The sequence below is a fragment of the Symphalangus syndactylus genome, chromosome 17 (genome assembly GCF_028878055.3).
Source record: "Symphalangus syndactylus isolate Jambi chromosome 17, NHGRI_mSymSyn1-v2.1_pri, whole genome shotgun sequence".
In the NCBI taxonomy this organism is placed as follows: Eukaryota; Metazoa; Chordata; class Mammalia; order Primates; family Hylobatidae; genus Symphalangus; species Symphalangus syndactylus.
Window position 1 is genome coordinate 18,500,788 of NC_072439.2, and position 12,387 is coordinate 18,513,174.

The 12,387-nt window shown below is 48.7% G+C and overlaps 1 protein-coding gene across 8 annotated transcripts in view; it reads left to right on the forward strand.

The window, feature by feature from the left end:
• Positions 1-12,387, forward strand: part of PLAUR (plasminogen activator, urokinase receptor) — a 30,322-nt gene that overhangs the window by 15,834 nt on the left and 2,101 nt on the right. For 5 of the 8 annotated variants that reach the window (XM_055249328.2, XM_063621064.1, XM_055249327.2 and 2 more), the window contains 4 exons: positions 3,703-3,864; positions 4,763-4,897; positions 7,680-7,826; positions 11,450-12,036. In XM_055249328.2, coding sequence (XP_055105303.1) covers positions 3,703-3,864; positions 4,763-4,897; positions 7,680-7,826; positions 11,450-11,703 — 698 coding nt within the window. In that variant the 3' untranslated portion in view covers positions 11,704-12,036. Of the gene's footprint in view, positions 1-3,702; positions 3,865-4,762; positions 4,898-7,679; positions 7,827-11,449; positions 12,037-12,387 lie in introns of those variants that run through there. The other 3 variants (XM_055249333.2, XM_055249330.2, XM_055249332.2) reach the window with 3 other exon arrangements.

The window sequence follows — 12,387 nt, forward strand, 5'->3', positions numbered from 1 at the left end:
ACCCCTTCTCTACTAAAGATACAAAAAAATTTAGCCGGGTATGGTGGCGTGTGCCTGTAATACCAGCTACTTGGGAGGCTGAGGCAGGAGAATCGCTTGAACCAGGGAGGTGGAGGTGGCAGTGAGCCGAGATCACACCATTGCACTCCAGCCTGGGCGAGAGGGCAAGACTCTGTCTCAAAACAAAACAAAACAAAACGCAAGACTCTGTCTCAAAACAAAACAAAACAGAAAACAAAAAATAAAAAACAATAACAACAAAAAACCTTACAAGGTATCCTGAAGAAAATAAAAAGGGCCAATTGACCAGAAATCAAGTGAAAAACCCAACTATAGAAACAGAATTGTAGTGACTCAGATATTGGATTATAGGACAGGAAACATGAAAATTGCTACAATCGATATATTCAGGAAAACAGAAGAACGGATACGTTTTAGCACCTGGAATCCATTTTTTAAAAGAGTCCAACAGAAAAGATAGAACAGTGACTCAAATGAAGAACTCGGCAGTTATGCTTGATAGAGGTCAGAAACAGCAGAGCAAAAGGATTAAAGAGCTAGAAGACAGAACAGTAGAAGCATGTGCGTTGATGCACAGATGTGGAAGATCAAGGGGTCTGCCAGGTTTCTGTCCCGGGGACTGGATGGGGCCGCCTTGGACGTGTGGACTTCAAGAAAAAGAGCAGTTGTGGGAGAAGATGGGGAGTTTTGTTTAGGATAGGTGTTTGAGGTATGGCCATGGGGCCTCGAAGAGACAGTTGCATGTCTGGAGCTCAGAGAGAAGTCTAGACTAGAGAGAGATTTGTGAGTGATGAGCAGATAGATGGAAATGAAGTCATGTCAATATTTACCCCATGAGAGAGTCTATACTGTGAGAGATAAAAAGGGCTTAAAACAGAGCCCTGGCCAGGTGCAGTACTCCCGTCTGTAATCCCAGCACTTTAGGAGGCCAAAGCAGGAGGATCATTTGAGTCCAGGAGTTCGAGACTAGCCTGGGTAACATAGCAAGACCTTGTCTCTACAGAAAATACAAAAATTAGCCAGGTGAACTGGCACACGCCTGTAGTCTCAGCTACTCAGTAGGCTGAGATGGGAGAATTACCTGAGCTCAGGGAGGTCGAGGTGGCAGTGAGCCACTGCACTCCAGCCTTGGGAGAGAGCAAGACCCTATCTCAAAAAAAAAAGAAAAGGAAAAGGAAAATAGCCCTAAGGATCATTGGCATTTACAAGAGTTCACACAGGAGACCCATGAGTGACCACCCAGAGTGGGCAGAACTAGAAATGGGGAATTCAAGGGACAGTGGGAGCTCAGAGCAGGTACCCGTCCCAGGCTGATAGGTCAGGGAGGGCTTCCTAGAGGAAGTGAAATTGAAGATGACAGCTGAAGAATGAGTAGGAGTTAGAGAAAGTAGGGCTCAAGGAAAAGGTGTTCTAGGTGTGAACAGCTATTTTGGCAATGGTGAAAATTTGTGTTTTCATTTTCATGGAAGTTTGTGTGAGAAGACATGGGTGGCCTTGTAGTTATTTTTCTTTGAGGGGGACGATTGGGCTTTGGATGTAAATAATTCGCCTAATTACAGCTAGCAGCCTGCCAGTTGAGAGCCTTGGCTGACTTGGTCCTCTCACTTTTTTAAGACTTGGCCTGGACTCAGCTTAGATGTATCTTGGGTCAGGACGGGGAGGGCATGCCAAGCATGGGAAATGGTGTGAGCCAAGGGCTGGGCAGAGGAATGACTCTGGGACGGATCCAGCTGGCCAACACCACAAGGTTCGTGCAAAAGGCAAAGTGATCAGGAATCGGTCAAGTGAGTCCTTGATCCCTGGGACAATTAGGTAGTGTCTTATCTGTTGCTTATCTTTATCTATTGCTGCATTACAGAATGCAGCAATAACATAAGCATGCATTATTTCACAAAGTTTCTGAATGTCAAAAACCCTGGAGTGGCTTAGCTGGGTGGTTCTGGCTCAGGATCCTTCATGAGCCTGCAGTCGAGATGTCAGCTGGGGCTGCAGTCATCTGAAGGCTCCTAAGGTAGCTTCACTCACATGAATGCTTCCCTCCCATGGCTTTGGCACAAGCCTCAGTTCTGCCACGTGAACTTTCCCATGGTGCTACTTGAGTGTCCTCACAACATGGCTGCTGCTTGCCCCAGAAAAAGTGATCCAAGTGAGAGAGCCAGGCAGAAATTGCCATGTGTTCTATGATCTAGCCACAGAAGGCACACACCATCATTTCCATAATATCCAGTTGACTACATAGGGCATCCTTATTCTTTTTTCTTCTTTTTTTTTTTTTAATTTAAAGACAGAGTCTTGCTATGTTGCCCAGACTAGTCTCAAACTTCTGGACTCAAGCAATCCTCCCACCTCAGCCTCCCAAAGTGCTGGGATTACAAGCATGAGCCGCTGCACCCAGCCAGCCCTATTCTTTAAGGGCATGAATACCAGGGAGCAGAGATTATTGGGGGCCATTTTGGAGACAGGCTACTACAGGGAACAATAGAAGGGTTTTAAGTAATTGCCCATTCATTCATTCATTTAACAAATATGTATTGAATATCTTATCTGTCCCTGGCCGTGTGCCAGGTGGTGTTGGGACACAGTAGTGATCAAGACAGCCCCTGGCCCTACCCTCCTGGGGGCTCACAGTCCAGTAGAGGAGACATACCTGTCACCAGACAGTGACCACCCGGAGTGGGATGGGGGAGTCCAGGGGTGTGTGGGAGCTGCTCCAGCCTGGTGGATCAGGAAGGGCTTGCTAGAGGAGGTGAAATTAGAGCTGACACCTGAAGAATGAGTAGGAGTTAGGGAAGGCAGAGAGCAAAGGAAAGGTGTTCTAGACAGAAACAACGGCATATGCAAAGGCCTGGATGCCAGGTAACGTGTAGTTGCGGACTGTGGGAAGTCAGTGTGGAGCAGAGTCTGAGGGTGTAGTGGAGGGAGACGAGGCAAGAGAGGTACTCAGGCCCCAGTATTTGATGGGCTTTGAATCTCATGCTGCGGATCTTGGATTTTATTTTGAGGGCAGTAGGGAGCTATGGAAGAGTCTTGAGCAGAGGAGAGACAGGGTCAGATATGAGTATTAGAAATATCCTGCTAAGGGCCCGAGTGCGGTGGCTCACGCCTATAATCCTAGCACTTTGGGAGGCCAAGGCAGGTAGATCACTTGAGGTCAGGAGTTCGAGACCAGCCTGGCCAACATAGTGAAACCCTGTCTCTACTAAAAATACAAAAATTAGCCCAGCATGATGGTGCACACCTGTAGTCCCAGCTATTCGGGAGGCTGAGGCAGGAGAATCACTTGAACCCGGGGAGTGAAGGTTGCAGTGAGCCAAGATGCCGCCACTGCGTTCCAGCCTGGGTGACGGAGTGAGACTCTGTCTCGGGGAAAAAAAAAAAAAGGAAAGAAATATATCTAGGGCCATGTGGAAATGCTGCACTGGGGTGAGTAGGGGGTGACAAGAATGGAAACCCAGAGGCTAGGGAGGTAGCTGGAGTTGAAGGAGGTCTGAGCTGGACTGGTCCATGGGGCTGGAAAGGAGGGGATGGATTCTAGAAAGATTCAGCAGGCAGAATAGGCAGGGCTCAACGACTGGCTGCAGGGTAGGATGAGGAGGAATTGATGCCGAGTGAGTCCTTGCAGAGCTGGGGCTCCAGGACTGTCTTCATGGAGTCTCACTCCCCTCCCCCTCTTCCAAACAGGCCGGGCTGTCACCTATTCCCGAAGCCGTTACCTCGAATGCATTTCCTGTGGCTCATCAGACATGAGCTGTGAGAGGGGCCGGCACCAGAGCCTGCAGTGCCGCAGCCCTGAAGAACAGTGCCTGGATGTGGTGACCCACTGGATCCGGGAAGGTGAAGAAGGTGAGCCCCAACCTGCTGGCAACTCCTCCTCCCTGCTCTGCTCCTCCCCAAGACTGCACTTAACAACAACCCCAAAGTAACAGGGATGTCAGCAAGGGACTACGTTCTCTCATACACAAGAGGTCCAGTGATAGGAAGTCCAGGGCCACAAGGACAGTTCCAGAGTCACCAGGAACCCAGATGCCTTCTCGTTTCTTTTTTCTTCTTTTTCTTTTTTGAGGCAGTCTTGCTCTCTGTCGCCCAGGCTGGAGTGCAATGGCACAATCTCGGTTGGCTGCAACCTCTGCCTCCCAGGTTCAAGTGATTCTCCTGCCTCAGCCTCCTGAATAGCTGGGATTACAGGTGTGCATCACCACGCCCAGCTAATTTTTGTATTTTTAGTAGAGACAGGGTTTCACCATGTTGGTCAGGCTGGTCTCGAACTCCTGACCTTGTGATCCACCCGCCTCGGCCTCCCAAAGTGCTGGGATTACAAGCGTGAGCCACCACGCCTGGCCACCCTCTTGTTTCTTAAACATCACTTCCATTCTCAAAATGCCTCATAGTCCAAAATGGCTGCCAGAGCTCTGGGTCTCACATCTAAGTTCCAGGAAGGAGGAAGAAGGAAAGAAGGGACAAAAAAGGGAGCACTCCTCCTTTTGTAAGGGTTCTCCTTTCTGGAAGTCCCATAAAGCACTTCTATTTATATCACATTGGTCCGAACTTCATCCCATGAGTATACCTGGAGAGGCTGGAATATGTAGTTTTCGACAAGATCTATGACTGTTCTAGATAAAATGAGGGTCTTAAGATGAAGGGTGAGGTAGAGAATGGTTGAATGCCTGCTATTTCGGGCAAATCCCATCTTAGTCCCTCATTCACAATCTGACATCTGACCTCTGTCCCCTGGCCCCCATAGAACGTCCAAAGGATGACCGCCACCTCCGCGGCTGTGGCTACCTTCCCGGCTGCCCAGGCTCCGATGGTTTCCACAACAACGACACCTTCCACTTCCTGAAGTGCTGCAACACCACCAAATGCAATGAGGGCCCAAGTAAGGAACGGGAGACACGGGCAAGGCCTGGGGTCGGGCAGCGGCATGCACTCGGGCAGACAGCTGCGCAGTCACTCTCCGGCAATCAACTCCTCTCTGGGCCTCTGTTTCCTTTTCTGAAAACTGGGAGTATCAGGTCTTTTTTTTTTTTTTTTTTCTTTTTGAGACGGAGTCTCACTCTGTTGCCCAGGCTGGAGTGCAATGGCGTGATCTCCGCTCACTGCAACCTTTGCCTCACAAGTTCAAGCAATTCTCCTGCTTCAGCCTCCTGAGTAGCTGGGATTACAGGCGCCCGCCACCATGCCCGGCTAATTTTTCTATTTTTAGTAGAGATGGGGGTTTCACCATGTTGGCCAGGCTGGTCTCGAACTCTTGACCTCAACTGATCTGTCTGCCTCGGCCTCACAAAGTGCTGGGATAACAGGCATGAGCCACTGCACCCGGCCAGGCTTTTCTTCAAAGAAGAATTTTGTAAGAATTCAATGATACTGTGTATTAGCCCTCGCCAAGACCTGTGCTTCCTGTCTCTTTTGTCTCTCTCAAATTTTCCCACTCCTACCCGCCTCCACTGCCACCACCTGGGCTGAGCCATGCTGATTTCTTGCTCAGGTTGTTGCAATGACCTCTCTGGTCTCCCTGCTTCCACTCCTGCCACCCAACAGCCAAGGCTCAACCCAGCAGCGAGTGATTTTTTGGGGGGTATGGGGGGGACAGGGTCTCGCTCTGTCACCCAGGCTGGAGTGCACTGGCATGATCATGGCTCCCTGCAGCCTCAAACTCCTGGGCTCAGGAGTCCCTCCCACCTAAGCCACTGGAGTAGCTGGGACTACAGGTGCATGCCACCACACCAGGCTAATTTTGTATTTTTGGTAGAGACGGGGTCTTGCTATGTTACCCAGGCTGGTCTCAAACTCCTGGGCTTGGCCTCCCAAAGTGTTGGGATTACAGGCGTGAGCCACCGTGCACCACCATTTTTTTATTTTTTAATGTAAATCAGATCATGTCACCCTCCTTTCTCAGGCATTTCAATGACTTCCCCTTCCTCTTAGAATAAGATCCAAAGGCCACATTCTGCTGGCCTATGTAATCTGGCACCTGTCTGCCTCGCGGTCTTTGTTTAGATTAGTTTTTGGGGTTTTGTGTTTTCTTTAGACATAGGGTCTTGCTCTGCCGCCCAGGCTAGGGTGCAGCGGCACAATCACGGCTCACTGCCGCCTCAAACTCCTGGGCTCCAGTGATCCTCCCACCTCAGCTTCCCAAGTAGCTGGGACTACAGTTGCGCATCATTGCACCCAGCTACATTTTAAAACTTTTGTAGAGATGGGGTCTCACTATGTTGCCCGGGCTAGTATCAAACTCCCAGGCTCAAGCAATCCTTCTGCCTTGACCTCCCAAAGTGCTGGGATTACAGACATGAGCCGCTGTGCCTGACCATCATTTAGTTTCTTTCTTTTCTTTTTTTTTTTTTTTTGAGTTGGAGTCTCGCTCTGTCAGCCAAGCTGGAGTGCAGTGGCACAATCTTGGCTCACTGCAACCTCTGCCTCCCAGGTTGAAGTGATTCTCCTGCCTTGGCCTCCCAAAATGCTGAGATTAGAGGCATGAGCCGCTGTGCTGACGTTCATTTGGTTTCTATAATCACCAAAGCCCATCTGGCCCTCATGGCCCTTGCACATGCAGTATCCTCCCTTAGAACACATCTTCCCCAAGAGTTCACCCTGCTGGCAGCTTCTCATCCATTAGGCCTCAGCTTTAATGTATCATCTTCAGGGATGCTTTCACTGTCCCTCCCCTCCAGTGTAATCTAGATCCCTGTCTCTATTACCCAGCACTGTCAACAGATAGAAATGTTCCATATCTGTCCTGTCTAATATTACAGCCACCACTGTATGTGGTCAGTGAGCACTTGAAATGTGAACTGAATTTTAAGATTCGATTTAATATTAATTTATTTAAATGTAAACAACCACATGTGGCCAGTGGCTACCAGATTGAGTAGTGTAGCTCTGAATTGTAAATTCTGGCTGGGCACAGTGGCTCACACCTGTAATCCCAGCACTTTTGGAGGCGGAGGCGGGAGGATCGCCCGAGGCCAGGAGTTTGAGACAAGCCCAGGCAACATAGCAAAACCCCGTCTCAAAAAAAATTTTTTAGTAATAATAATAATAGTAATAACTTGTAAGTTCTGGCCAGGTACAGCGGCTCACACCTGTAATCCCAGAACATTGGGAGGCTGAGGCAGGCAGACTGCTTGATCCCAGGAGTTTGAGACCAGCCTGAACAATGTGTCAAAACCCCATCTCTACAAAAAACAGAAAAATTGGCCAGGCATGGTGGTGCATGCCTGTAGTCCCAGCTACTCAGGAGGCTGATGTGGAAGAATCTCTTGAGCAGGGGTGGTCGAGACTGCAGTGAGCTACAATTGCGCCACTGCACTCCAGCCTGGGCAACAAAGTGAGACCCTGTATCAAAAATAAATAAATAAGTTGTAACTTCTGTGAGAGCAAGGACGGTTTCATCTTACATAGTTGCTTACCCAGCAACCAGCACGGTGCCTGGCCAGAAATGGGACTTATGGGGAGTTGAAAGCTGGGGTTTCTCTCAAGCCCTTGAAAACCATCCCCCTCCAAATGCCATTCAGATGCCTGACCACAAGGTGGCTCCATGACATCTCTGGCTCCATGACATCTCTGGCTCGGAGTGGAAGTCCTGGGGAGGTCATTCAAGGAAGTGGGGATGGGAGCACTAATTTTCTTGGTCTCTGTGTCTCTGGTATTCTCCTAAGTCCTGGAGCTTGAAAATCTGCCGCAGAATGGCCGCCAGTGTTACAGCTGCCAGGGGAACAGCACCCATGGATGCTCCTCTGAAGAGACTTTCCTCATTGACTGCCGAGGCCCCATGAATCAATGTCTGGTAGCCACCGGCACTTACGGTGAGGCCCTCTCCGAGGCTGGGAGGGAACACTTATTGAGGGTGGAGAGTTCTGCAAAAGATTGACTTCCAGTTAAGCTGGACTTAACTGTGGTGGGTCTCCCTGTGGAAAAGGTGGGATTTCCTTCAGGTAGGTGAATATTATTGTAAGGAATTAGGACTTGTCTATCAGGATGTGGACATTTTTGCCATGGAAAAGTGGAATTCCGGCTGGGTGCGGTGGCTGAAGCCTGTATTCTCAGCACTTTGGGAGGCTGAGGCCAGAGGATCTCTTGAGGCCAGGAGTTTGAGACCAGCCTGGGCAACATAGCAAGACCCCCATCTCTACAAAAAGAAAAAGGGAAAGAAAAATGGAATTCTTTGGTGGATTTCTCATGGGTTGTGGGGATTTGCTGAAGACATCTTGGGCTTTCATCCTGTGGCGTCCTGGAAAGGTCTCTGTATTCCAGTGGTTCTCAAACTTTTTGGTCTCAATTTCTTCATGCTCTTAAAAATTATTGTTGGCCAGGTGTGGTGGCTCACGCCTGTAATCCCAGCACTTTGGGAGGGCGAGGTGGAGGACCACTTGAGGTCAGGAGTATGAGAGCACCCTGGCCAACATGGTGAAACCCTGTCTCTACAAAAAATTACAAAAATTAGCTGGGTGTGGTGTAACCCCAGCTACTTAGGAGGCTGAGGCACGAGAATCACTTGAACCCAGGAGGAGGAGACTGCAGTGAGTGGGGATCACCCCACTGCACTCCAGCCTGGATGACAGAGGGAGACTTTGTCTCAAAAAAAAAAAAACTGTTTATTGTTTATGTCAGTGATTTCTATAGATAAATGCCACATTAAAATTAAAACTGAGAACCAGCTGCAGTGGCTCACACCTGTAATCCTAGCACTTTGGGAGGCCGAGGTGGGTGGATCACCTGAGGTTGGGAGTTCAAGACCAGCCTGACCAACATGGTGAAACCCCGTCTCTACTAAAAATACAAATTAGTCGGGCGTGGTGGCACATGCCTATAATCCCAGCTACTTGGGAGGCTGAGGCAGGAGAATCGCTTGAACCCAGGAGGCGGAGGTTGCGGTGAGCCAAGATTGTGCCATTGCACTCCAGCCTGGGCAACAAGAGTGAAACTCCATCCCAAAAAATAAAATAAAATTAAATTAAAATTAAAACTGAGAAATCTTTTTTTTTTTTTTTTTTTTTTTTTTTGAAATGGAGTCTTGCTCTGTCGCCAGGCTGGAGTGCAGTGGCATGATCTCAGCTCACTGCAACCTCCCCCGCTCCTGGGTTCAAGCAATCCTCCTGCCTCAGCTTCCTGAGTAGCTGGGATTACAGGCATGAACCGCTATGCCCAGCTGATTTTTGTAATTTTAGTAGAGATGGGGTTTCACCATGTTGGCCAGGATGGTCTCGATCTCCTGACCTCATGATCTGCCTGCCTCGGCCTCCCAAAGTGCTGGGATTACAGATGTGAGCCACCATGCCCAGCCAAAACTGAGAAATCTTTAAAGGTTTATTTATGAATTCATCCTACAACAATAAAAACTCATTACACATTAAGATAAATAACATTTTAATGAAAACTGACTATAGTTTCCAAAGAAAAATGTAATGACAGCCAGGCGTGGTGGCTCATGCCTATAATCCCAATACTTTGGGAGGCCAAGGTGGGTGGGTCACTTAAGCCTAAGGATTTGAGACCAGCCTGGGCAACAGAGCAAGATCCTGTCTTTACAAAAAATACAAAAGTTAGCTGGGCATGGTGGTGCATGCCTGTCATCCCAGCTACTTGGGAGGCTGAGGTGGGAGGGTCACTTGAGCCTGGGAGGTGGAGGTTGCAGTGAACCGAGATTGCACCACTGCACTGCAGCCTGGGCAACAGAGCGAGACCCTGTCTTAAAAAAAACAAACAAGCAAACAAACAAAGAAAACAGCCAGGTGCGGTGGCTCACGCCTGTAATACCAGCACTTTGGGAGGCCAAGGCGGGCAGATCACAAGGTCAGGAGTTCAAGACCAGCCTGGCCAATATGGTGAAACCCTGTCTCTACTAGAAATACAAAAATTAGCCGGGCATGGTGGTGCGTGCCTGTAGTCCCAGCTACTTGGGAGGCAGAAGAATTGCTTGAACCCGGGAGGCGGAGGTTGCAGTGAGCCGAGATCATGCCACTGCACTCCAGCCTGGGTGACAGAGTGAGACTCCATCTCAAAAAAAAAAAAAAAAAAAAAAAAAGCGAAATGAGAAAACTGGAATTATTTTGCTGTGTTGCACATCTCTTTAATGTCCAGTTTAATAGAAGACGGCTGGGTCCTCATGGAAGCTTCTGCTTTCAGTCTGTTGCAGTATCATATGTCCTGGAGTTTTTGGAAAAGCCCATTGTACACTTATGGGAGTGAAAAAGCCATGTGAAATCACACATCTCCTGAAAGCGTCTCTGGGGTCCCTGAGCCACACTTTAAGAACCGCTGCTCGCTTCCTTTCTTTCTTTCTCTCTTTCTTTTTCCTTCCTTCCTTCCTTCCTTCCTTCCTTCCTTCCTTCCTTCCTTCCTTCCTTTCTTTCTTTTTCTTTCTTTCCTTTCTTTCTCTCTTTCCCTCTGTCTTTTTCTTTTCTTTTCTTTCTTTCTCTTCCTTCCTTCCTTCTTCCCTTTCTCCCTTCCTCCCTTCCCCTTCCTCCCTTCCCCTTCCTTCCTTCCTCCCTTCCTCCCTTCCCCTTCCTTCCTCCCTTCCTCCCTTCCTTTCTTTCTTTTCTCTTTCTTTCTTTCATTTCTTTCTTTCTTTCTTTCTTTTCTTTCTTTCTCTTTCTTTCCTTTTTTCTTTCTTTTTCTTTCCTTTCTTTCTCTCTTTCCCTCTGTCTTTTTCTTTTCTTTTCTTTCTTTCTTTCTCTTCCTTCCTCCCTTTCTCCCTTCCTCCCTTCCCCTTCCTCGCTTCCCCTTCCTTCCTTCCTCCCTTCCTCCCTTCCCCTTCCTTCCTCCCTTCCTTTCTTTCTTTTCTCTTTCTTTCTTTCCTTTCTTTCTTTCCTTTCTCTTTCTTTCTTTCTTTCTTTCTTTCTTTCTTTCTTTCTTTCTTTCCTTTCTTTCTCTTTCTTTCTTTCTTCCTTTCTTTCTTTCTTCTTTCTTTCTTTCTTTCTTTCTTCTTTCTTTCTTTCTTTCTTTCTTTCCCTTCCTCCCTTCCGTCCTTCTTCCCTCCCTCCCTCCCTTCCTTTCTTTCTTTTTTTTTGTTTTTGTTTTTTGTTTTGTTTTGTTTTTTGAGACAGGGCCTCACTCTGTTGCCCAGGCTGGAGTGCAGTGGTGTGATCATAACTCACCACAGCCTCCATCTCCTGGGCTCAAGTGATCTTCTCATCTCAGCCTCCCAAGTAGCTAGGACTACAGCTTATTTTTTTATGTTTGTAGAGACAGAGTTTTGCTATGTTGTCCAGGCTGGTCTGGAACTCCTGGGCTCAAGCTATCCTCTCTCCTTGGCTTCCCAAGGTGTTGACATTACAGGCATGAGCCACCATAGCTGGCCCTGAGAACTGCTGCTTTCTCTAGGTGGTAGTGAAGGTGGCACCCACTGCAAGGTGGCAGGTCACCTACTGGAGAATTCCAGTCCTGGGCCCAGGAGCTGGAAGTCTCACTCCATCTTCTCTTTCCTCAGAACCGAAAAACCAAAGCTATATGGTAAGAGGCTGTGCAACCGCCTCAATGTGCCAACATGCCCACCTGGGTGACGCCTTCAGCATGAACCACATCGATGTCTCCTGCTGTACTAAAAGTGGCTGTAACCACCCAGACCTGGATGTCCAGTACCGCAGGGGGGCTGCTCCCCAGCCTGGCCCTGCCCATCTCAGCCTCACCATCACCCTGCTAATGACCGCCAGACTGTGGGGAGGCACTCTCCTCTGGACCTAAACCTGAAACCCCCCTCTCTGCCCTGGCTGGATCCGGGGAACCCCTTTGCCCTTCCCTCAGCTCCCAGCCCTACAGACTTGCTGTGTGACCTCAGGCCAGTGTGCTGACCTCTCTGGGCCTCAGTTTTCCCAGCTATGAAAACACCTATCTCACAAAGTTGTGTGAAGCAGAAGAGAAAAGCTGGAGGAAGGCCGTGGGCCAATGGGAGAGCTCTTGTTATTATTAATATTGTTGCCGCTGTTGTGTTGTCATTGTTATTAATTAATATTCATATTATTTATTTTATACTTAAATAAAGATTTTGTACTGGTGAACAAGGCCAGGTATGCCCTTCTTTGTAGTGTCTATCTTTGGGAGGATAAATGGTGGGGGACACCTTTCCACAGGCTCCTGGAATCAGGGGTCATGATTGAAGCCCCTGCCTAGGTTGGAAGTCCTTATGGGGGCTGCCTCCACATCTATTTCTGGACTCCAAATGCTGACAGAGCAGGAGCATTGCCATCTTGAACAAACACCACCATTCTTAGTTCCCCTTGATTAAAAATCGGCTAAATCCGGGCGTGGTGGTGGGCGCCTGTAGTCCCAGCTACTCGGGAGGCTGAGGCAGGAGAATGGTGTGAATCCAGGAGGCAGGGCTTGCAGTGAGCCGAGATTGCACCACTGCACTCCAGCCTGGGCGACAGG